We start from the raw sequence: 27,956 nt of genomic DNA, 5'->3' as shown, positions 1-27,956 counted from the left end.
TGTTGTGCTCTCACCCGTGGCAGTACGATCACGTAAATGTAGTACCCGGATGTACCGATCTTGTGCTGCAGTGGTGACTCGAGGTCTGCCTGTAAGGGGACGGTCATTTGTTATACCTGTTTGGTTGTAAGGAGCTGCAAGCAGTGATATCGTGCTCAGACTAATATTCAGACGCCTGGCAACAGAAGATTGGTAATCTCCAGCGTGCATTCTTTCAATGGCGATGTTCAAGACGTGGCGTAGTGATTTTACCTTTGAAACATCAAAATCATCTTCGATTAAAACGAACATATTTTCACGATTGTTTGAACACAATAGGTAATTAGTACATTTAAAAAATACAAATAGCCTATGCCTCTTTTGGGGATAGTATACTAATAAATGAAACTACCAATTTCATATCATTGTAATACATGTAGAAAATCCACAGAGACATGTGGGTCAGAATAGATACCCAGTGACATATTCGTGCCAAACATGGATGATAGCAACATTCTCCCACAATGGGACGTTGCATAAATCACAGGATAGCCTGGTCGAAACAGAGCGTGCAGTAAAACATCCAACAGACAAACGTTTCAGCTTCACAGGCCCAGTCTTATATGAATTAAAACAGTAGAAAAGGGGTAAAGTAAAGTTCACATGTCAAACGTCAAGAAGGTCGCTTTTTTAGTTTTTTAGGAGGCCTCGATTAATTGCAGTAACACTAGAACATTGAAAGTACACAAAACAATGGCGGAACACATATACCACATGTACTTGCTGCTAACAACAACCAGGACCATAACGGCTAGGGTCATGCATTCAAAGCTGAACTTTCACAAGCCTTACATTTACAGAGATGATGTTAAAATAGAACTACAAAATTGCTGCAACAGTTGAAACACGTGAAAGCTTTGTAGAAAGATATAAAATATAATATGTCAGCAAACGAATTGCTTCTTATGGGCAGGGGTCAGGAAGAGATAAGGGGCAAGTCATGAGCTTTCAGTCCCGTGCACTTAAGACGGATCAAAATCATTTTCCCATCCACGCCTAGCTCGTCAATACAGGGATCATGTGTCAATATCACCGAGGAAACAAGAATCGTACAAATAATATATAAAAGCAATAGAGGTGATCAGACATCTTCGAAAACAGCATGGTCCTTAGGAGAACTAGTCGGCTCAACCGGTGTTTTCATAGACCTGCATATCTAACTCCTCATAAGTTGTTTCTTTTCTTTCTCTTGTGCTTTCGTCCATGCTCTCATAAAGGACTGGAGGGTGTCCGTCATCTGTAAAAAACAAAACAACAGGTTTCCAAGAAATAAATGTGAGCGTATAAATAGAAATATAACAATTACAACTTCGTGGTGACTCGCTCTGAGTAACACTTGTTTTTCGGGGACATTTTGGAAGGACCTCCTAGAAATAATTTGCATTTGATTCATTTGAGTGAGTGAGTAAGTACTGTTATTCCAGTAATGTCACGGCGGGAGACACCAGAAATGGGCTTCACTGATTCATTTGAGTACTGGATTGGTATTTAAGCAAGTACACAACATAAGATGTCAATAACAACTATGTAGTATATAGGGCTACCATCGCAGTATGACATAATCCAGTGATCACGTCAATATCCGGGTTAGAATTGGTCTTGAGCAACCTTTGCGTGTCGTAAGAGGTGACTATCAGGATCGAGTGGTCAGGTTTGCTGACGTGGTTGACACATGTCATCGTATCCCAACTGTGTAGATCTCATGCAGTTGGTCACTGGATTGTCTGGTCCAGACTCGATTATTTCCACACCGCCGCCATATAGCTGGAAATATTTTTCGGAGACATTTTTGAAGGACCTCCTTGAAATAGTTTACATTTGATTCATTTGAGTACTGGATTGGCATTTAAGCAAGTACACAACATAAGATGTCAATAACAACTATGTAGTATATAGGGCTACCATCGCAGTAGATCAACGGATTACCTGGTCTAGACTCTAGTATTTACAGACCGCCGCCATATGGCATGAAATATTGCTGAGTTCGGCGTAAAACTAAACTCACTCACTCAATTAATTTCGGTTGTGCACAAAACGGAAGACAGCAAATATGGAAAATAGCTGGCACGTTGAAGACACGATACGACCTCGAACAGTTCAAAGTAAGCGGCGAAAAGTGCCATTTTAGATCAGAGTGAAGTCCCGCCTCCCAACTTTGATTGATGAATATGCGCCTGAAGATGTCTTTAACTGTGATGAGACTGGTTTGTTTTTCCGGTGTTCAGTCGTATTTTACGGCACACGGAAAATCATTTTCAGGTCGAAAAGGGAAAAGTTCTCTAAACCGGCATGCCCTCTAGACCGGTATTTTTGCCGGTCCCAACGAATGCCGGTTTAGAGGGCTTCCACTGTACTCAGTCTGTAGATAGAACTTACAATCGACTCTGCTTTTAGCAGAGATTTCTTAAGGATGTGGAAAGGGTTTTGTCGTGAACATGTACCTCCGGTGGCAAACATTATAGCAAAGGGACTTTATGTGACGGCTATATTTTTTCTTGATCCAAACGCCTTATTTCCGGACATATTTCACAATCACTGGATTGCATTTTGATTTTCGTAGATTTAGTTGGGTTGTGTACTTTGGTTTATTTGTATGAAGCCAACGTTTCTGGCAACCAGTAACCAAATTGGAAACAATAGTAGTTTTTGAAAAACGTAATTCCAAGTTTGGTCAGGTCAGATTTGTAAGGTTGGTTTGGTTGTTGTTTAACGCCGCAGTCAGCAGTATTCCAGCTATATGTAAATAATCGAGTCTGGACTAGACAAACCCAGTGATCAACAACATGAGCATCGATTTCCGCAATTGGGATACGATGACATGTGTCAACGCAGTCAGCGAACCTGACCACCCGATCCTGTTTGTCGCCTTTTTCGATAAGCATGGGTTACTAAAGACCATTTCTAACCCAGATCTTCATGGGTCAGGTTTGTAAGGATATAATGGTGGTAAATGTTTAAAGAAACGAGTATTCATCTGCTGCAAGGTGATGGTGTCACGATTTCGCCTTCAGAAAACTTCGATTTTAAAGAGCCATCGCAAAATCCCCTTGTCATCGGCCTCATCGTCCTTTTCATCATCGTTGGCATCGCTATCATCATCGGTTTCTGTTACTGGCTGAGGCGAAAAAATCGCAAGTCCAACCTCCAAGCTTCAGCCGAAGTTAACCCCACGAATGTTCCTTCGTCGTATGTTGCTGCGTCAAACCCAACGTATGCGAATGTTACAACTCCTCCATCGTACACAGAGGCTACAGGCAAAGGACTGGACCAAAATGAACACAAGGAATCTGAGAACGTAGCTACTTCTAAGAACGAATCAGATCTGTAACACTGAATACGGTTACAAGAAAGTAGACCATCCGTTTACTTCCTCAAACAGCCTTGCCATGTATACGTCAGTCATACAGAAATACCATTCCCCAGAAATAAAACAATATCATATATAGGAAGGCAAATTATTTCCTTTTTGTTTTTCAGTATTTTTCCTGTTTTCTGCTTTTCGTCTCGCTACAAGGGAAGGGTGGCCTATATTTTCACTGAACCTTTGCCTTAATACGATCTCTGTGTGTCCTGGTGCCAAGGTAATACTCAGTCCACGGCTCAGATCATTCAAGAGTATCTACGGTCTAGTTACAGAACAATGAGTCTCTCAAGACGCTTCCTTCCCCAGTGAATCAGTATGAGATTACACTGCTCAAATATTTGTATCCAAATTATATTTGTTTACAGATAAGATCAAACACATACTTCCATACCTATTCACATAACCTCAATACTATACTTTATGGCAGTTCCCAACAATCCCGAAATCTTGGCATCTGCTTATATAAAATAGACAAAACTGATCATTAATCAGTTTATACATCTTAGTATTCGCCACCGACACACCCTCCTTATCCAGTGTACAGTGTACACGTTATGGTATCTAAAGTTTAATTTCATTTTCAACTGAATGTATTACTTGTGCAGTAATTATATTCATTACCTATGTGGGAAAACAATAACCAACTCGTGACAAGGAATGACAGATCCCTATCTTTCCCGAGTTATATTAATTATGTAATTCTCGAGCCTTGTCTTTCCCGAGTTATATATATATATATATATATATATATATATTACGGAATTCTCTAGCCTTGCCGAGGGAATTACATCATTAATATAACGAGGGAAAGATAATTTGACATTCCCCGTCACTCGTTAGTTATTGTCTAATTATCTTACGACTTGTATACCGATCTAGTCCCTTCGCGTTCACATACACGGACAAACAATGGGATATTGTTCCATACCCTGTGTCTGAAATAGATAATGAAACATTGTCGTGAAAACTGCAACGTGATGTTGTAAACAGATTACCTGTATTCAAGACACGTATAAAAATAAAACTGAATTTGTAACATGCAGGATATAAGTACTGTCTGCTGCTTTTAATAAAACAAAATACTCAGCAGAAATTGATGTGATGCTGTCGTGTAGCATTTAAGTACTAATTCTGGGGAACAAAACATTGAAACTGACAAACGAGATACAAACTTCTGTTCTTTGTCTCTCACTCTGTGTGTGTGTGTGTGTGCGTGCGTGCGTGTGCGTGCGTGTGCGATCGCCCTTTGTGTTTTTGGTTATTTATTTCTTTAGAAATAGAACGTGACATGGGGCAAGCAGAGCAAATTCAGCCCTAATATCTTGGAGAAAGATCGTACATTAGCCATTTTAATTATCCCATTTTACGGGTTTTCAATGTTTTTAATTTGCAACATGGGTGTCCGAGGACGCTTACATCTAAGTAGTAACAGGATAAACAAAAAGCCCTGGATGGCGATCCCACAACTTCAACTTTCAAGCAAATGTGACACTTGCCTAATGTTTAAAAACAATATCCATACCGAATTCTATCTATCATGTTTAAATGTTAAAAAGTACCGAGTAAGCTTAGCACGATTCCGATGCTTATCTCATGAACTTTTAATTGAGAAAGGTAGATATGTAAATACGAATAGAAGTGAGAAAGGTGAATATGTAATAGAAAATAGAACTTGTCAATTATGTAATTCAAATGCAATTGGAGATGAGTATCATTTTCTTCTTGTATGCCCTAACTACAGTAATCTTCGAAGAAAATATATAAGAGAAAAATATTATGTCCATCCAAACAGGCTTAAGTTTTCACTACTGATAAACAGTTCAAATACTACAGAAATCGAAAACCTGTCCATGTATATTTTCAACGCATTTGTACATAGAAAGCGTATTGTTCCTTGAACCTGTATAAAGCAATGTATATAGTGTAGTATAGGCCTCACCTCATGTCCAAGGAGGAAAATCCCAGTACGTAAGCATTCACGTTAACAACATATGTAATGTAAATAGACATCACTGCTGCCGTCGACAGATATACTCCTTTGTACTGGTTTAAAGTATACATAATTTTGGGTTTTTTTGTTTAACGCCGCACTCAGCAATATTGCTGCTATATTGCAGGCAGTCTATAAATAATCAAGTCTGGACCAGACAATCCAGTGATCGCACATGTATTCCATTTAAAAATGGGTAGTCGCAAAGAAAACTCTTTTATTATTATATAATCAGCTTTACTTACACAGCTAAAAACGAATATATACACAATTAAATGCACAAGGTTTCGAACCGATGCCAGTGATCATAATCTGTGAAATGTAAAACAGATATACGGGAAGTAATAATGTTTGGGAACTAGTCCTGCACATGTTCCATAGAATTACTATAGTTTGTCAAATTGTAAATAAAACTGTGTCGTAATCTAAATGTTTTCTGTTGTTCTATATCTAATGATCCTGCTTGAGTCTCTGGATTAGTCCTTAACTTTGAGTTTGTAGTATTGTATAGAAATTCGATTAGTTAAACCCAAAAGCACGGAGAGCGCAACTGAGAAGCTTTGTGAGAACGAGATGGGATTCAAACCCACACGCATAAAGTACTGGCAGTCTCAAGGGACGCAGCCCTGCATACATTGTTTGTGTAGCAAACACAATCTTCATTGTTAAGCTAATACTTCCATAAAAATCAGTCTAATTCATCTCGTAAATTTCAAATTATGTTTTATGCTCGTAATTGTAAAACAATTAATTGTTCCCATGCATCGTTGTTTGTAGACTAACGTTTAGTTTCTGAATATGTTCTCTCAAAATATTTCATGTGTTCCCTAATTCGTTTCTATAAATATATAATAAGTTTGAAGTAACAAATACATGTACATCCATTTAAATTGAAAAGGAGCCCCAGTGAGAAGAACCTGAGGTAATCTTGACTTCATTTAGTGCTTTAGCATTGCAGAGAGGGCTAGGCAGGAAGGGACAACTATGTTGTTCAGCGACTGTGAGATAGCCTACATTGTTTGGTGTCATTTCCAATACCAGCACAGAATGTAGGTCCTACAAGTAGGACAATGTATAGTATATCAATGTGCCATGACGAGATAATGACGTCATTCTAGAAAGATACATACAATGATCTACCATTCCTCGATATTAGCTCATCAATAAGTGTAAAGAGAACAGTATGCAGCATGGCATGAAAAGTCTACTGAGTCACGCCAACCATCTCGTTTACGACAAATGCGTAAACCGTTTAGCGCCTAACAACATAATAATGTGGCATTTGCGTGTAATTCATAACAAATGTGGTAATGGTCAGTGTTGACCATCTTGCGTATGTAAGGTGTTAGTGGGTAAACGGACAACACCTTGGTACATGTCTCGCGAACACCTTGACAATATTGATAACAACATGCAGTTTGACATATATAATACAATTAAACTGATGTACATGGATGTCAATTCATGGGCAGTTGGGCTCCTTTCGTCACGGAATTTCCAATGGGCGTATAAAGGATAAATAGTGTACATCACATTAATATGTCCTATAAATTAAAGGGAGATAAAGCTAGGAAAATTGGCAGTCCCGGTAAGATTGATTCGTGTTGTTTAAATCGCCTCTCTAAAATTGCATGACGTAAACCTATGTAAAAGTAAAGTGTTTTCCTGATTGCTCAGACACAATTTATCAACACATATCATGAATTTCAACATCTTGCTCCAAAACAGAAATTGGCATTAGACTGTAACATGTTCTTCCAAACATGTAGCAAGGTCTCAATCACCCGATACAGATGTCTCCTCCTTTGCGATACAGTGCAGATTTAGATGCTATCCGAGTACTTTTGTAGAAGCCAGAACACTTGATCCGGGAGAGATATAAAACTATGAAAAGAGGAAACGCAAAAGTCAAATGTCAAATCTGATTGAAAATGGAAACGATACATTATGATAATGATCAATGCTATACACCATAGTTGGTATCACATGCAAAGTTTCATCTTCCCAGATCTGGTCCTGATCGGAAATCCAGTACCTATGAAATCCTAGAAGGGACATTGTCGTGTTGTCGCCTATTTTGAGGCTTTTTTACACATGATGAGGCAATTTGGGTAATTTTGCCACTTTTGGCTTGTTTTTGTGAGGGCTACAATGATCCTTCTAGGATTCCATAAGTAACAGCAGACTATGGGGATGTATGCAGGCCACAACGATGAATCTGCATAAGCTTTGTGGGTTTAGAAGAGGCGGTGATAAATCTGAATGTACATACCACATGTACCATCATAATGGCTAGGATCGGGCATTCAAAGTTGAAGTTTCCTTGCCTTGTTGTTTCACAGACGACGTTGAAAATGCAGTAACACTGGAAACATCGGGGTTATGAACGTCATGAGGATAGATCGAAATTCAGAGTGAGGCTTGAGCTTAATAGACCTTCAGTCACATGCAATGAAAGCGGACAAAATCCAATTTGTCACTTCGAAGTGAACTCTTCGATATGGTATCAATATCGCAGAGGACACAAGAATCGTACATATGATATATAAAGCTACAGAAGTTATCAGACATCTTCGTCAATAACATGGTCCTCAAGAGAACCTGTCGGCTGAAAGACAGCGTTTTCATAGACCTGCATATGTAACTCCTCATAGGTTGTGTCATTTCTTTCTCTTGCGTTGTCGTCCATGCTCTCGTACATATTTGTGTTGTGTCCGTCATCTGTAAAACACAAAAAAACCCAGGATTTATGAGCAAGAAATGTAAATCTAAACGTAGAAATATAAGAATTACAACATCGTTGTTCATCACTCTGAGGAACCGTTTATTTTCTCTGGGAGATTGTAATGTCCTAGAAATCATTTACATAGGTTCATTACGTACCCCACTGAGGTTTGAGCATGTACATAATATAGAATGTCAACAAATGAACTACGTATCATGTGAGACTACCACTGCAATATAAAATGACTCTATGACAATTGAAATGAAGGTGGCATGTTGGAATACAAACATATACGAGGTGTAAGCATGACTACTTACCAGACTGGGGTGGAGCTGCACTACTGCAACAACAACAGAAGAAATATTTATTGAAATATATGGATATTCATTAAATATATAGAAAAAATAATATTGGGCTGTAGTGTTTCATCACAGCACAAACACGGGAGCTACTACTTAATGTCTGTTTATAACGTTATAATTAATGTAAATGAGCATGACATCACAATGGCTGTTGCATGAGGTCACCGATCAATTATGAATCATTGTAGGTACACAATGGTGGGCATTGACTACCACAAACAAAGATATCAAATAGAATTACTCACTCTGTCGATTCAGGTGGCTCTGTCTTATCTGAAAATGCATTTAAAGGTTTCATAAAAAGAGATAACAAGGATTTGAATCTCGTCCGCGTATATTTTCGGCACTGCATAGGTAGACATACAGTGCATGGTAGTTGTATGAATTGTTTCGAGTTTAGTCCGCTTATTTGACCATTGATGACGTCTTGGACCTACCCTTCATTGTGTTGCGTCTTTTCCACCATAAGATGTACACAGCAGCTGCTACAAGAAGGGGAACCAGGCATATTGCCATCCCAACGCCAACACCAGCACTGAACGTTGGCCCTGAAAATTCCACGGAAAATGGCATTGCATGTTATACTGTTATGTTCCTTTCTATTCGTCATCATCAATCAATAAGATTTGTACGCAAGTCATTGTTACAAAGTGCATGAAATGATCTACCAACTCTTACGAAAACGACAAATAATATGATTGTAACTCGGTGGTTATCAATATAATGAGAAAGTTATGCACGTCCATGTCAAAACATGGCATACTGTGTTTAATGAGTTATTAAAGGTACGTAATCAACATTACTGGTGTACTCTGTTTATTGTGAAATTACATGTAATGTGATTGTGCATGTATTTATGGTCATGGTCATATACTGGGTGGGTGAGTAACCTCTGTCCTACGCTATGGACAGCTCATGTTTATCCCTCTCACGAGATTGTGATGGTGGACACAAACGAAAGGTGGAACACAAGACAACTCCATATACACTGATGGTATAATTACACGTAATCAGACAATGCAGACAGATGTGAGCTAATCTTCATTTACGTCAGTCTTTTGCGGAGCGTTAGGGATCCTGTCGGACACGTAAATCCCTGTGAGTGTTTAATTAATGTCATTCCACAAAATGCGTTTCCAATAGCTAGAACGCATCGTAATCCTTATTGCACTTAGACAATTTCTCACTTTCACACATTGCTAGAATTTCACCATGTACTTCTTGGCTTAAAATGGGCAACATATAACAGTGAAATCATTCTCAATCACCTGATATATCTTCTTTTCAATACAGTGAACAAACATGGTCAGAGATTTAGATGCTATCCGAGTACTTTTGTAGAAGCCAGAACACTGGATCCGGGAGAGATGATCATCACAAGAGACGGTGAATGTCACCATGCTGACGGCGACAACCGCACCATCGCTAGCACGTGATGTTGATATCACATCCCTCTGTAAGTGTCTGATTTCCTTTCGTCCAGATGATGGTGGACAGCGGTCGTGTCGGATTGGTCTCACACACAACTGTGACGTCTTCATTCTCCGTCATAGCCAGGGGTAGGGGCTGTTTGTTGAGTTGATAATACTTATGTCCACCAGAGGTACTGTAGATGTGTAAAGACAAGATACTTTCATATCCGTAAGTTATACGATGAATAATGTTTTGAAAACATATATTTTTTATTTGCATTATTGGTTTGAATTATGAAATAAAGTAAATTGAAAACATGAATTAACCTTTCCTAAATACATGCTACATATCTTCGTGAAACAGAATCATTGGACATCGCATTTAAATGAGAAACGTATTGCGACAAATATACATATGTGCTATCACAATATTGTGCAAAATTCATAAATATAATTGTTAGGAGATTCCAGTAACTTAGCTTCACCAAATCTGGGAAAATGACAAACATAACACTGATTACATGTGCCTACACCCAGATGGTCAAAAGCTATCATGTTGCAATCTGGCACGTCGCATCCCGTACGGTACGAGTTTGTCCTTGAGGCGAAAAAGCAGTGGTTATCACCAGGAATGGAATGGTCACAGAAATACACCAAAAGTTACTTTGTATTGTCACATTCGTGAAACTCTCATTGCAAAAGTACAAACAATTTTAACAATTGGGGTTAAAATAGCATTAATTATCCTAGAAAAACTTTCAAAACCAAGATGGAAAAGACTATTTCTGGTTTTACGACAGAACTGACGGCAGAAAATGGAAGGAAGTTAAATGTCTATATTGTTACCATCGACGTAAAGCAGAGTCGTGTTCGTTCTCAGGATGGTTCCTTCGTAGGATCCAACACAATATATTATCTTCATATGGAACTCTCTTGTGACTCCCATTGTAAGACGACCTACAGTAACAGTAAGTCCTCCGGCTTCACGAGTTGATGAAGAGGCGCCAGTTGTTATAAAGTCGTCATCCTTCATCCACGTTATGTTGGACGGTGGTTTGGTCGGGTTTGTCTCACACACCAACAACATCGTGTCGCCTTCAGTCAGATTTAGCACTTGTGTTGTGGAAGTCAACAAGTTGATCGTCTTCAGTGGCACTTTGGAAGAACATAAAATACTGACTTTACTTTTACTTCACCTTGTATGAAAGTTTTCGTTCATCACAATGTTGGTGTATTTGCCTACCTAAGCTTTAAAGTGGCACTGACCTATCTGTTTGAGACAATATCTATACGCATATATGTATGTCAAATGGAGTGTGTCAATATAGTTCTTCAACCTGAAAAAGCAGACAAAAAATAACAGTGCATGCCCATTTGATGACATTATTTCGAAACATCCCTGACCGTTCTTGCCTGATTTTCATGAAGTCTCAAGCTAAATGATTTTACTGAAGAATCATGGGCATATTGAAAATATATAAATGCCATGTGTCTCAGCTGACACGCCAATGTACAATTCAACTTAATGTCAATGTGATAAAATAGGTTACATGACCAGGGGAAAAACTATCACGAGTTTTATGTGTCAGCTGCAGTATGGTGGGACAGTGTTCCTTTATGTGGATATTAACAGACATAGCCCTGGAAACTAATCACTACCTGAAAATGAAAATATTAACTTTTGGCAGTTATATTTTCCATATTACAATACAATCATCCCACTTCATTTACGTCATCGTTGGAGAGTTCTTTGATGCCAGACAGAAAACACTAATATAAGTGTTTCACAAACCTTCTTTTAGAGGTGTGATTGTGGAAGATATGATCCACATCGGCTATTCATAAAATAAAATCGGCCTAGATATTACAATCACTTTACAATTTAACTAACAAATCTTTTCCTGTATTTGGCAGATCGCATAAACTTTTAAGAAAGTTCCAAGTGCATTAAAAGATAATGAAAGATTATAAGCCAACGAAGTTAAGAACGTGCATAGACTTCTAATCCTAACATTTTAGTCACTGGGAGATCAGTGCCCTTTAACCCATTTATGCATAGGGTCTTAGATTTTCATCAAATTTTGTGAGCTGGTTTCTTTTAGCAAGCAATGAAAGGAATGAAGTGTCATTTTACCAGTAAATAATTTTGTTCATACTTTTTGACGCTGCAATAGTGCGTCACAAAAATGGGACGATATGCAGTTGAGTGAAGTTAAATTAGGTAATTCATTAGGCTTAGGTAGGGGAGATTAGATCTTAAATCTTAAATCATTTGAAAGCTTTCATGCAATAAAACCAAAGTGGCTTCTATATGAAACTATGTGTATTAACAAATTGAAACCTGAACATTTTATGGGCATTCTTGACCATAAAAGGGACGATATGCATAAATGGGTTGAGGGCAATGGAAGTTTCCGAGGTTGCAAAATCAGTATCTATGTTTTTTTAATGCAGCAAAAGGGTTTTACATGTCTTTATGTTCCAGTAATGTATATTGTTACAAAAGAAACTCGATAATGTGAAATTCAGTTAATAAACAAATCCAGTTACATGAGGTCGTTTCAAATGAATGCGAATATGGGACGAAATAGGATTAAACGGTGCCTGAACATGAACATGTATGCATATTTAATTCTAACTCGGAAATAATTATTTTTGTGCAATGAAGATTTATCAAAGCAACAAAACCTACCAAATGTTTGTTTCGGTACTTCCTTGAACATTGCACCAACATAATATCTCTATCCGTGATTGGTTCAACACTTACCATTGACGTCTAGGACTACCGTGTTGCTCCTCCCACCACGAAGTTCGACTAAACATGTCCAGTTCGAATTCTGATGTGTGCGATAATCGACGTCAAGAATTGTCAAAGTGAATGGGCTGTGTAGTGGACATGTGAAGTTATACATATCCGACGGGTTGAAATAATATCTGCATTCGTCATCAGTGTATGTTCTCACTCTGAATGAAGACGGTCCGTTTTGTAATTGTGCGGTCCAGTTGACGTAATAATACCTTCCCAAACCATTTCTGCAGGTGAAGGTGAATGGTTGGCCAGCGACTGCAGTAGTAGAGGACCCTGTCAGGTATACACTTCCTGTAGGTGAAAGTGTGAGATGTGATTGAAATCATCGACATGACGAGAACTACAGGTATCTATTGTTAATGCCTGTTTCCATACCCAACATTACGCTGAGTTACACATCTGTACTTGTCTGGTTTCAAATTCGTTGTGCCTCCAAGTTGTGTATTAGAAGGCTGAGCTCACACTGAAACACCACTATCAAACTGTCATCTAACTGAGGTGGAGAATTATATGAAATATGATGAGTATGAAATAGTGGTTACCTTCGCATGCAACAGGAAGGGTCGCAAGTAGAAGAAGAAATATCCCTGTCATATTCTGAAAAGGAAATTGTATGCATCAATACAGATTTGAGATATAAATACCAACATGAATTCTGACTACATTTGTGAAAACAAACCTGTCGTCATGAGGTAATTTGGTATGGGGATGAAATGGCGTTCAGGATTATTGACCACATATAGCAAAGTGCATGAAACCCAAAAACACAGCAAAACTGCAGTATAATGGCTTACTAATGGACGCTCCCATGCTGCCTATACCCAGTTTTGCAATAGAGGACTGAATATATGTTGGATGGTTGGGTAGGTTGTGTGGTAGCGTTCGAATGAGTACCTGCTGTGTGCTGGTGTCACTGCTCTTCATCTCCTTGCCACAGACTGATATGTGTGAATGATAATGATAAGTCTACAGATTCTGTCCTTATGTCGGTTTCAGATCAGAAGATGTTGAAGACATTGGTGTGTGAATAATGAAGGAAGACATCAGCGACATGATCTGTCTTTAATACAGTGTTACCGATTAGCTGTAAGTTTGGATACAATTACATCAACATATGTCTTCTAAGTATATACTTTCTTAGTTCGTGTTTTGACACGAACATAAAAATAAAATACATCTATATATGTGTACTTCCAGCGCTGATATTCTCACCTACGCATGCATTTCCCCGGGAATGTGCACCAGTAAACAGGTGGCACGAACTACTGATAGGACCAAGTATTATCACAGCCGATGTCCTCACTTGTACATGTGCTTCCACAGTTAATGTACTCGCATACACTTACATGCACATGTACGTACGCACTTCAAATATTACCCTGAACTTCAGCTGATCTACACTCATAGACAAGCACTTCCCCAAACGATATGTTTTGCTGATGCAAGTGTAAGTCCTCAACTGATGTACGCAAACGAGTACTTTCTCAGGACTCACATACCCTGGGCCTATTCTCACACAAGCAGCTGATTGTATATACTTACATATACACATACTTTCCCAGCTCATGAACATGTGCGTATACATCTCTCACATATGCATGTATGTACTCAGCTGATAAACAGACCAACAAAGGCACTTCCCCTAGCTAATACGCCTTTATCACGCAACCCGCTAAAAACTTCACAACGAGGCTCGGTATTCAAACAGAAATGGCGCAACACTGCTGTGTGCCGACCTGCAGTAACGACTCCCGCTATCCGTCTGGAAGCAACCTGTCATTCCATAATATCCCAAAGGATCAAGACCTACGCAAACGCTGGATAATAAGTATCAGACGCGACGAAGGGCCATTATTCAAGGTAAGTTAGACATGAAATCATATGACAGTCGCCTTGAGTCAAAGGGTGCTCGATTTTCGCGCACGATCAGCTTGGCCGTACCGAAAATCAAATGGAATAATAAATAGTCATTTAAGGTTAACATGTCGTATCACCCGTCTAAATTGTAGTTCTGATATTGGAACAAAGTAATTATGATCAATTTTTAAAATTTCCATTGGTTTTGTTCGTATGTTAACTAGCTGAGAGCCGCGGTGCGGTCAAAACATGACCCTAGTAATAGTATGTTAACATGATTGAATTTAAATTTTTCCCCTAACTTAGGGGCCTGAGGCCACATATTCTTGTTTCTCATCACTATTAAAAAATATGGATCGGGCCGACGGGTTGTAATCTTTACTTTTATTTCATGTTAAGCCCCAAACCCTTGATTTAATTGGGAATCTTCTACTGCTCCCCAATGGGAAAATCAGAAAATAGAAGTGTCAAAATTCATGCACATTTTGTGAACCAAAGATACTTTTTCTATAGTGTGAAAATAAAAATAATCTTTGGTTTGAGAGGAATTTTAGGGTGAAGAAACAAGAAAATGTTAATATGTGGTCTAAATGATACATTGATACACAGTATATTTTCATTCTTTTGAATGTTTTGCTATATCATTACCTATTTTAAGTTCCATCTTAAAATACTTTGAGAACAGCTTTCTGAATCTCGGAATGAAATTTGGCCAATATTATTATCATGATAGGATTCTATATGCATTTCAAGTTAGATGTAGGTGCAACATAGCTATTGAAAATTTGAATGAACATGAAGACATTGATGCACTTGATAGGCTTATATGATATGCTTTTCTCAAGAATAAATAGTTAAGGATGAATGTTTAAGATATGTTATGATAATTTTTTATATGTCCTATCTTATGCTTTTGTATTGATCTTTTTTTTCTCAAAATTTATACAGGTCACAGACTCAACTCATGTGTGTTCTGCACATTTTAATGAAAATTCATATCAGCGAACCCTAACAGGAATTCGCAGATTAAAGAAAGGAGCCGTGCCAACCATTTTCTCTTGGAAGGAGAAGAAGGAGAGGCAGCCACCTAGAAAGCGATCAAGAAGGTTGGTTGGAATTATAAATTTCAAAAACTTTAACTGTCTAAATTATAGTTCCAAGTTTTGAAATGTGATTTTTGATTGCTTACAAATCTAAACGTTTTGCCTTATTTAATGTACAAACACTTCTTTAATTTCAGAGTGTTTTTAAGTGAAGTTTTTATAATAAATTTTTTTTAATATATGTCACAAATTCATGTTCCCCCAAATCACTGCACTTATTGAATTAGGTGTTAGTAATATTAAGTACAAGTTACAATATTATTTTGATTTCAGCTATTCATATGAGGACAACCTCACAGATATTTCTTCTGGACCCGATCACAGCAGCGAGGATGGAACTACTACACCAGCTCCTATGCCTGATCATGATTATGCCAACCCACCAACTAGTACTGCTGACCAGCTCGAATCACTGAAACAATATGCAAAGAAATTAGAAGTCCAACTTGCAGCTGTGTGCTCCAAAAGGTTTGGTATAAACCGATTCACACATGACCAAGATTTGATACAGTTTTACACTGGATTTAGAACCTATGATGATTTTATTTCAACTTTCAATGCACTGAAGCCAACAGCTGTAAATATGGTGCGATGGAGTCAAGTTCAGAGACATCGAAGTTCTAATGCAGAAAATCCACAAATAAAGAGTGACATTTTCAGAGATGAATCCATCCCATTAATCTATCAGTTTTTCATGTTCTTATGTCGTATCAGACAGGGCTTTTTAGGTTGATTTAGCTGTGAGGTTTGATGTATCCGTCAGTTCAGTGAGTCGTATTTTGGTCACCTGGGCTAATTATTTGTATGTCATGTTGGGGATGCTACCTATTTGGCAAGAGAGAGCTGCTATCAACAAAGTTATGCCAGAGTGTTTTAAGAGCACATATCCCAATACCAGAGTCATATTAGACTGTACAGAGATCAGAGTGCAAACTCCAAGTTCAAAGACAAGAAACTCTGAGATGTATTCCCACTACAAGTCTCACTCGACTATGAAAGGGCTCATTGGAATCACACCAGATGGCATGATTAGCTTTGTCAGTGCTTTGTACACAGGTTCTGTTTCTGATGAGGAAATAACCAGACAGTGTGGAATACTGGACTTACTTGATGTTGGAGATGATGTGATGGCAGACAAGGGATTTGTAATACAAGACCTACTCACACCAAAAGGAGCGAAATTGATTATTCCTCCTTTTCTGAGAGAAAAAGGACAGTTTTCTCGCAGAGAAGTGAAAGAAACTCAAGAGATTGCAAGGCTTAGGATTCACATTGAGAGAGCCATTCGGAGGTGCAAGGAATATCATATCTTTGACTCTGTCATACCTCTAACATTAGCAGGATCCATAAATCAAGTTTGGACTGTCTGCTGTTTGTTGACAAATTTCTATGGAAAATTATTTTAGTTCATGGGCCAAAGTATGTGAACCCAAAGTGACAAGTGTAACAAACAAGCAATGTTTATGAAATGTATTTTTTATGGACATTGTTATATAATGACAAAGTGTGACCATTGACAAGTGATGGTGGAATTCATATATGAAACACATTTTTCATTGAAATATTACACATATTTCATAAAATATCTATATAGATATGAAAACAGTATAAGATATGAACATGTTCATATGCAAATATTCAACTTCATCATCATTGATCTCTCATATATGTACAATATTTACCGAATGTGTAGAAAGGTCCTATTTCCTTGTTCATGTGCAATATGCTTCAAATATTTATTTTTTGACATGGAAATAAAGTTAAATGTAATAGAAATTTTGAAGCTGTCACTGGTATTGGCCAGGGTACGATTTCACATATTTATCTAGACTGCACTTAGTGCTGTCTACACCATATATTGTATCTGCAATATTGTATACGTGAATAATAATTCGTAATTGTTATCAAATATTCATGATACGCATCATATTCGCCACATAGTGTATTCATTGCAGCCCTATGGAACAGCATTGAATGAACTTGAAACATTTGTTTTTAAATACTGCACTTCCTTTAATGTTTTCAATAGTCATATATTTTCATGATTTCAAATCCCATGGAGAGGAGATACATGTCATGTAAACAATAAAATTATAAAATGCCAACTCAGGTCTGTATTCATGTCATCTGTAGATACACACTGACACACACAAGATTACTTACAATTGCAAAGATGTGGCAGGTAATGATTGAAGTAGAATATGTCTAATTTTATTTTGATATCTTCCCACTTCCGTTGAGAGAAATATATTCTCTCAAGATGAAAGTCACTTTTACACATGACAAAAAAGTCACACCACTTAGAACCAGTTAGTGCCATCTGTCCCATGACTTGACAGTAATATTTGTCTGATAATCTGAGTTTGTACACTCCATTCACCAGATGTAAGTACTTCAGTTCTGTGATAGAGTCAACACTTGATGGACATTTTATTTCAAGCAAACCAAATGTTGGATGGGATGTTGGATCATAGACTCTACGGTCTGATGATGTGCCTAAATGGGGGCAACTTGGATTTATAACAAAACCACATTTGAAAACATTATTGTTAGTCCTTTCAGCATAACACTTTGCTGCGGTTTGCTCTTGTTCAATTCCATACTTCATAGCATCTGTCACAATATTTTTCCTCTTCGTTTGACACTTTTTTTTGGACAAAGTCTCTCAGCAAGTTTGTGATAGTCACCTTTTCTGGAATAAACAGGTTTGAAATTTGAAGATGTTAATCTATCTGCGTGCAAATCATGCCACATGTCACTGTCAGATTGAGACCTTGTTCCAACTTCTATTTCAACTGAATCTTCCTTTGAAATGTTCAATCCATCAAAAACATCTTGCTGACCATGTGTCAAAACTGTTGATATATTACATACAATATCTGGCAATGTGAAAGTAGGAGCATCCTTAATGTGTGGGTGATTGGAAAAAAATGTCAGATTCCATGTTAATTTTACAGGACGTTGGTATGACAGAACACATCCCTTAGGAACTGGACCAAGTTCACTGTCAACCATTTGTATCTCTGCAGATGCTAAACATGATCTAATTTGAGCTGATGAGTTCACATTTTCCAAATTTTGAGAAAGTGTTGAAGTAAATTCTTGACATGGTAATGGTGACATGATAGGATTATAAAATGTGGAATGTACTCCTTGAATTCTTCTCACCTTGGCTGGTTTTGATGTTGGAAATTTAACTTTATTGATCTTTATGTCACTTATTTTCTTCGGCATAATACCTTTACTTCTTGGAACATGCCAGGCTTGAGGTAAAGATGTTTTGCTGATTATTGAGGGGACAGTCTTGAATCCACACATATTGTAATGGTGAAGAAGATGTAACAAACCAAGTATGTGGTTGCAGTCACCTGCACCAGCCTTACATGAACATGAGCAGTTACTAATAGTAATACCATCACAATCTTCATGCTGGGTAATCTTAATATTCAGTGTATGAGGGAAATCATTCTTCTTCATTGATTTGAAACACTTTGCTCTAATGAAGCTTCCATCACATGCTGTCCGCACTGCAATTAATAAGAAGAGTTAGTTAATTAATCTTTTAAAATTTATTTGTCAAGTGAAAATTACAACATAGCTTTTTGAATCACTGGATAATCATCTTAACATCTTGATGAATTTAGCACAGCTTGAGTAAAGCTGATTGTTCAGTTTAGGTGTTTAATGGTAGATATTTATATATGAAAAATGAAAAATCGAGCATAGCTTCCGCATGCCGGTTGATGGAAAATAACTGTTCAGAGAGTTTAATTATTTTTTTGTACCATCATCAATAAAAACAAATTGAGTATGGCTTCCAGGCCAGGCTACCTGCCCAGTCGAGGGAACATAACTGTTCGGTTTAGTATAATACATGTATACATGTAATAGGCTACCTCTCATATCACTCTAACCATGGCTGTATGAATAGTATGATAAATGAGGTGTTTCATGAAATATCACAAATTATGATAATTTCCTGTAAAGAAGATGTTTCATTAAATTTAAATATTCAGGATATTTAACAATATATGAGTTAAATAAAAGATAACATGTCATCAAGCTGTTGTCACATATTGAATATGACATAATAATTTGAACTGCACTATCATTTATCCATGTAAATATTGTTTATCATAATTAGGCCTTTCAAAGTATATCCTTATGTATAATCAATATGTAATATTCCTAAACGGTTTCGCAGAAATGATGAAAAATAAAACGGTACTTGCACTTCAAACAGGCATATTACTATTGTTACGAGTACACAAAACATGAAATGTCAAAATTCTCTCACAGTGTTTACCTTCAACATCGTGAATGTAGGATTCAACGAAATTGCTGTAAGCTTTCTTGTGGAGAGCTGTTGGAATGCGGCAGTTCGTCGTCCATGCTTCAATGTCGGAAGATTCGACAGCTGGTAGAGATTTCAGACTTCTTGTCCACTGTGGCAGTGACGGGCCGTAAGATGACATTTCTCTAGCAGACGATGGATTCGCGGGGCGGAAATACCGGAAGTAAACAGTGTGTATACCGAGCCTCGTTTTCGCGAGTAATGGCCGACGCGTGAGAAAGGAGTATAGAACCACATGAACATGTTCTCAATAGTCAATATATTCACATACACTTCCTCAGCTGATATAAACACATAAACAGGCGATAGACGAGTACTACAACAGTTGACACGCCCATGGAGAATATTATTACATAACTAGTCCCTTAAACAGATGACATGCAAACACTGTCATGTGCTTAAGGAGATTATATTCATGACATGTGACATGCGCACATGCATTTCACAGGCTGCTTGGTGGCCTAACCTCGACTATCAGATAGCAATTCTGCACACCCACACAAATACACATCCACGAAAACAGCTGAAATACAAACACAAACATGTACTTACAGAGATGATATTGTCATATCAACATGTGATTCCCCAGCTGACATACCCTTGTAAACAAGCACAAACCTACAAAAACATGCACCCCCACCCGCTAGATCACGACGAGGTAACAAGGAAGTAAACTGAAATCAGTTTACATTATGTTAGCATCATATATCATGTGCACATGCACTCAACAAGCAGCATTGTTGACTACCCTGGAGTATGAGATAACACCCTCGCCCAAATACATGTATATAGTAATTGATATGGCAAGGTGTAACGTCAAACATACGTACCCCATTCGAGCCTTCCTTGTTAACTTAACCGGGAAGACCGGTTTACCTAAGTATACGCTCTGGTTCATCAAGTTATTTAAACTTCCTGGTGTGCTATATGTAATCGACACTAATCTGTCAGTGAGTCAATATGAGCATGCTTTGCATCTGTGCACTAGTTCATTGTTGCATGACGCTCTTCGCCTCTTTCAGATACAAGCCAATTACAACAATACTCTAGATATTTGACAATTGACTTTATTTTAATGGATAGCTAAAATTCAATTCAATTCTTTATGCTCATAAACCACCTTGGTGGTACAAGAGCATATATTGTAAACATATATACAAATACAAATTCAAATTCAAGATGGCAGTTAACAACATATTTACATGTTTTACTGACAAGAGATGATAGATGTAGGATATATTTTGAAAGATTTACTATGTCTCGAGATGTTTTTACAGATAATATTTTCGTGAGCTTTGTTTCATTGGGAAGAGGTTAGATGGGAGGGTAAATATTGTTTCCTCAAAGTATCTAATGCTTTGCAATTGAAAATATAATGATATTCATCTGCGATGCTTTTAGAAGTGCATAGTTGACACGTTCTCTCGTCCCTTTGAATATTATACCAGCGGCCCGTCTCAATAGGTAAACTATGGTTACATGTTACATGTTCTAAGCTTCCACGGCACTGCTGGGGATTTAATCAACATTAATCAACATTACCAAAGCCTTGTTTCTGATACAACAAATGGCAAAAACTACAAAACAAAAACTTAATTGATAGTAGCCACACCATAACATACAACCCTGTTGTTGAACATGCATAGCAAAGTAAACAGAATCCCTAACAATTGTCACCATCATTGTGCAGATGGAATCTCTTGGAGATGTAGTTTCGTGTTCTTAGTGTTACTTCATTCACACGGGGGCGATAGGAAAGGATGGTCACTGAAGCATTCATTCGTCACACCAAAGGCTCGGGTTTGATTCCCAACACTGCATGAAGCCCATTTCTCATGTGCCCCGAGTGCTGTTGTTGCATTTGTGATAAAAGCACTTCACTGCCATGGATTTCTTTCCAATTGGGCATAAATGACATAAACTAATTAACTGCAAAATGAGTTATTGTTATTAGCTCTGGAAACAAATTTGCATGGCCAAAACCAAAGTAAAGGCCGGAAATACACGACTCATATCAGTCGTGGACACTTTGTCTCGCGTTGTCCACTGCAGTGAAGCGATTTATCAAGACCAGTTCTGACAACAGTATCTGAAAACACCATCCCAAACTCTGCAGTAATAAAGCACTAGCATAAGAAGAAACTCTTAAACATCTTCACATCTGTTGTCAAGTATACAAATTAGAAAGAAATCTCATGTGTATCAAGTAGGCAAACTGTTGTCCTTTGACCTTTGTCTCCAAAACCTGTAAAAGACATTGAAGTGATGTGGAATGGACTTGATCGAGGTGGTTATTGAAGACTGACTTCGAACCAGTCAGTCACTTATTTATTCTCCTCTATTGCAATGTATCCCCAGTCACTGCGCAGATGATCTTTAAATACTAGATCCATGCACCAGGGATAGAGCAAACCACGCATTTTGCCTCTGGGGTATATTAAAACAAATTGATGTTTGCAGAAACTACATGGGCCCTAAACAGGCCTATCGGATGATATACAATCCATTCTTTTACAATGACAGAAACACATTCACAAAAGACAGACAACTTGTCCTTTATACTCGGAAATTAAATGTATACATAATTGCACAAAAGAACAAACACAATCCAGGAAACAAAAGCTACAAGAACGGAAAACATTAAATGAAAGTATTGAAATATATAGATTTGCGTGATCATATCACTGAAAAACACCCAATACTGTTGTCTATTTATGAACGCCTGACGATGTGGGTTAGACTTGTCTTCAGTAACCCATGCTGACATAACAGGCTACTAACCGGATCGGGTGGTCAGACTGGCTGACTTGCACGTCATCTTATCCAGTAGTTGGTTGGTCATGATGCCACCGAATTAGTCTGGTCCATACTCGATGTTAAACAATAAGCAAACAATAAAACGTCGTATGACAGTATAAAACCAATAATTACTATATTTGTGATGGCATAAGAGAAATCAAAATAAAACATAATAAAATATACCAGTGAGTTAACACAAAACTTAAAACCATGCTATGTAATCTAGTTGTATTATTGGTAATCGATTCTTGTAGCTGATGTGGTGTCAAGTCAACAAACCACCGTTGGTGGTACAGGAACAACATTTTACGGTTTGAATGTTTAATAGGTAACATGTGATCACTTAGGTGAATAAATATATTACAATTTGACGGTTTTCATTTTACAATTTTGATAGACATTTTATGGTAGAGTACTTACAGGTGGAAAAACAAGTTTTTAAATTTGTTTAAGATTTACCATAAAAGTTTTTGATATCGATATATCTGATATCACAGAAGTACGAGCAAGCTATCGCTTGGGAATTACATAAATGGCATTTTCTGAACTGTCTAGGTATTGTTTTCCAGCGACCGATATCTGCTGGTAAATAATTATTAGAGGTTCTAAACCGCTTTATTGGGTTTGAGATAAATTTTGGGAATGCTAGCATGATGAACACTCGTTCGTGACCAACTCGTATTATTCCGGAACAAGCCGAATAGCGACTCGTGCCCCTCTGGAAGGATTTCATATTGGCGCATGAACATCAGAACTACTTAAAGAAGAACGTTACCTCTATTCCTGTTTGATTCTTATGGTACTTCATATCACCGATTGTATTGCTGATTTTGCTTTTGTTTTTATTTATTTATTTTACAGAATTAAACCTCTTTGATACAACTAAAAGGAGAAAACTAAAAGGAGAACAAATGTCAAACACATATTCGAACGTGATTATTACCAGCTGTTCACCTTATATCTGAAATGCATATTTCTTAATAAGGTTTAAAGCTGTGCAATGAATACGCTGAAAAATGTATGAAGGACCTCCAAATCCTCAGACTAAAATATCCCCAGAGATAATAAATATAATGTTAAAGATTAAATTTGATTGGTTATCTATAAATATAATATTATTGCTTTGAAACTCGTAGCGATTTATAACTACTTTTCCTAAACATGTTGTAAAGCGCACGTACAATCTCCAAAAAAGGCCCACAAGATCGTCAGAAATACACTCTTTTGGACCCATGAGAGCCGTTATGCAACCAAACGCACGTGCGTGTATTTGAATCTCTCACCGTCAGTCGTATTATCTTTATTAATAGCTTCACATTAGGCAGCAAAATTCTGTGAGCTACGTTCTTTGTACTTTCAAAATGACGATATATATTTTTCATGATTTTTTAAGAAATGACATAATGCCATAAACGATTTAAATACTCGGGATTATTTTCATCAAAGCACCGCATTTATTACGCGCGTTCTGGTTGGTTTGTCGTATTTTCGCACATAAGCATCGAGACGGGGACGAGTCGTCTTTGAGGTTACGGAAAAGGGCTATTTTTTTTTATAGTGATGACGAATGATGTGAGTGAGTGAGTGAGTTTAGTTGTACGCGACGAATGATGTACATTATTAACCCCAAAAAAGGTCACACACAAACATTCTACTACTACTACTGGGCACATCCATTCGACCCCAGCGACAAATCTACCAAACTTTACATGAAAACTAAGTGTCAACAAAAGCTTTAACAATACAGCACGAACACTCAGATCTATTTGTATGATTCAGAAACAATTCAAGAGCAACAAGATTCTGTAGGTAAAGCTCACAACATGATATATACTGAGGGAAACAAATAAGGGAACACCACTTCATCGCAGTGTTCCTCTATTTATTCTCAGATTCTCATCCACAGTGCGATACAAAGCTCGTGAAGATACCAGGAAAAGAATAAAGGAACACTTGCTCTTTCAAGTGTTCCTTTTTTTGGCCTCAGTATATATACACGAATAGTTACAAAACTCAATGCTCAGCATATGTTATTTTGTAATCGCAATCGCTAAAATAATACATACGAAATATACTATCCAAAAAAAGAAACGCATAGGCCAGAAATCTGTTGCGAAAATGTTGTATTTTCAAACATGTATAACTCGTCCACAAATAGACTTTAGTACATGAATGTTTACACCAGTTTAGAAGAAGGTAATGTCTATACAACCAAGTGGATACTTTTAGATAACGGATACGTTGAGCGCGATGGTGACGACGTAGCACGGTCCCGACGTCGGATCTCCTGGCTCTCAGACCAATCACTTTCAACCTGTTCCGTACAGTTTGACTGGATATCCGGCCAATGTCCAGGCTCCCTGGCTGTTGTGCTCTCACCGGTGACAGTACGATCACGCAAATGTAGTACCCGGATGTACCGATCTTGGGCTGCAGTGGTGACTCGAGGTCTGCCTGTACGGGGACGGTCATTTGTTATACCTCTTTGGTTGTAAGGAGCTGCAAGCAGTGATATCGTGCTCAGACTAACATTCAGACGCCTGGCAACAGAAGATTGGTAATCTCCAGCGTGCATTCTTTCAATGGCGATGTTCCGTGTCGCAGCGTCAAGACGTGGCGTAGTGATTTTACCTTGAAACTCCTTCAAAACGAATGCCAATTTCCGAAAGTAATCTGGATTTTTTTGGCCAGACAGTGCATGCTCTTTGCTGCACAATTTTAACTGGAAGGTGATTTCTGTTGCGTTGTGGCGATGCCTTTTTAATCCTTGTAAGAAATCTCATCAAAATCAACATTTTCAGGTAAAGTCGATTATTTACTTGTGCAATTGTGTAAACTCATGTTACCAACACTTTTGTTACATATTTTGACGATTGTTTGAACACAATAGGTAATAAGTACATTTTAAAAAATACAAATAGCCTATGCCTCTTTTTGGGGGGATAGTATACTAATAAATGAAACTACCAATTTCATATCATTGTAATACATGTAGAAAATCCACAGGGACAACTGGTCAGAATAGATACCCAGTGACATATTCGTGCAAACATGGTTGATAGCAACATTCTCCCATACTGGGACGTTGCATAAGTCACTGGATAGCCTTGTCCAGACAGAGCGTGCAGTAGAACATCCAACATACAAACGTTTCAGCTTCACAGGCCCAGTCTAATATGAATGAAAACAATAGAAAAGGGGTAAAGTAAAGTTCCCATGTCAAACGTCAAGAAGGTCGCTTTTTAGTTTTTTAGGAGGCCTCGATTAATTGCAGTAACACTAGAACATTGAAAGTACACAAAACAATGGCGGAACACATATACCACAAGTACTTGTTGCTAACAACAACCAGGACCATAACGGCTAGGGTTATGCATTCAAAGCTGAACTTTAAAAAGCAATACAAAAGCCTTACATTTACAGAGATGATGTTAGCAAAAAGCAACAAAAAATTGCTGGTGGGTGGATGCATTTTCACGTCAATATCCGGGTTTGCATTGGTCTTAAGCAACCTTTGCTTGTTGTAAGAGGTGACTAACAGGATCGGGTGGTCAGGTTTACTGACTTGGTTGACACGTCATCGTATCGCAACTGCAGTTGATCACCGGATTACCTGGTCTAGACTCTAGTATTTACAGACCGCCGCCATATGGCTGGAAATATTGCTGAGTTCGGCGTAAAACTAAACGGGTGATCAGGTTTACACTCACTCAGTTAATGGCGGTTGTGCACAAAACGGAAGACAGCAAATATGGAAAATAGCTGGCACGTTGGAAGACACGATACGACCTCGAACAGTTCAAAGTAAGAGGCGAAAGTGCCATTGTAGATCAGAGTGAAGTCCCGCCTCCCAACTTTGATTGATGAATATGCGCCTGAAGATGTCTTTAACTGTGATGAGACTGGTTTGTTTTTCCGGTGTTCAGTCGTATTTTACGGGACACGGAAGATCATTCTCAGGTCGAAAAGGGAAAAGTTCTCTAAACCGGCATGCCCCTCAGACCGGTATTTTTGCCGGTCCCAACGAATGCCGGTTTAGAGGGCTTCCACTGTACTCAGTCTGAAGAAAGAACTTACAATCGACTCTGCTTTAAGCAGAGATTTCTTAAGGATGTGGAAAGGGTTTTGTCGTGAACATGTACCTCCGGTAGCAAACATTATAGCAAAGGGACTTTATGTGACGGCTATAATATTTCTTGATCCAAACGCCTTATTTCCGGACATATTTCACATTCACTGGATTGCATTTTGATTTTCGTAGATTTAGTTGGGTTGTGTACTTTGGTTTATTTGTATGAAGCCAACGTTTCTGGCAACCAGTAACCAAATTGGAAACAATAGTAGTTTTTGGAAAACATGTGTCAACGCAGTAGGCGAACCTGACCACCCGATCCTGTTTGTCGCCTTTTTCGATAAGCATGGGTTACAGGAGACCATTTCTAACCTATATCTTCACGGGTCAGGTTTGTAAGGATATAATGGTGGTAAATGTTTAAAGAAACGAGTATTCATCTGCTGCAATGTGATGGTGTCACGGTTTCGTCTTCAGAAAAAAAATCGATTTTAAAGAGCCATCGCCAAATCCCCTTGTCATCGGCCTCATCGTCCTTTTCATCATCGTCGGCATCGCTATCATCATCGGTTTCTGTTACTGGCTGTGGCGAAAAAATCGCAAGTCCAACCTCCAAGCTTCAGCGGAAGTAAACCCCATGAATGTTCCTTCATCGTATGTTGCTGAGTCAAACCCAACGTATGCGAATGTTGCAGCTCCTCCATCGTACACAGAGGCTACAGGCAAAGGACTGGACCAAAATGAACACAGCTACTAGCTACTACTCAGAAATATTCAGATCTGTAACACTGAATACGGTTACAAGAAAGTAGACTATCCGTTTACTTCCTGAAACAGCCTTGCCATGTATACGTCAGTCATACAGAAATACCATTCCCCAGAAATCAAACAATATCATATATAGGAAGGCAAATTATTTCCTTTTTTGTTTTTTCAGTATTTTTCCTGTTTTCTGCTTTTCATCTCGCTACAAGGGAAGGGTGGCCTATATTTTCACTGAACCTTTGCTTTAATACGATCTCTGTGTGTCCTGGTGCCAAAGTAATACTCAGTCCACGGCTCAGATCATT

General features: G+C 38.0%; 1 protein-coding gene across 4 annotated transcripts in view; it reads right to left on the bottom strand.

The window, feature by feature from the left end:
* Positions 1-27,956, bottom strand: part of LOC124272202 — a 129,964-nt gene that overhangs the window by 10,421 nt on the left and 91,587 nt on the right. The window contains exons 1-4 of one of the 4 annotated variants that reach the window (XM_046707355.1): positions 20,568-20,652; positions 13,244-13,298; positions 12,660-12,992; positions 10,739-11,047 (exon numbers count right to left, since the gene is read on the bottom strand). The exons of 1 other annotated variant lie outside the window; for it this stretch is intronic. In XM_046707355.1, coding sequence (XP_046563311.1) covers positions 10,739-11,047; positions 12,660-12,992; positions 13,244-13,295 — 694 coding nt within the window. In that variant the 5' untranslated portion in view covers positions 13,296-13,298; positions 20,568-20,652. Of the gene's footprint in view, positions 1-10,738; positions 11,048-12,659; positions 12,993-13,243; positions 13,299-20,567; positions 20,653-27,956 lie in introns of those variants that run through there. 2 more of the 4 variants (XM_046707351.1, XM_046707354.1) reach the window with 2 other exon arrangements.

The sequence above is a fragment of the Haliotis rubra genome, unplaced genomic scaffold (genome assembly GCF_003918875.1).
Source record: "Haliotis rubra isolate DU_JTF1 unplaced genomic scaffold, ASM391887v1 Scf167, whole genome shotgun sequence".
Taxonomy (NCBI): Eukaryota; Metazoa; Mollusca; class Gastropoda; order Lepetellida; family Haliotidae; genus Haliotis; species Haliotis rubra.
This window is presented reverse-complemented; position numbering and strand designations above follow the sequence as displayed.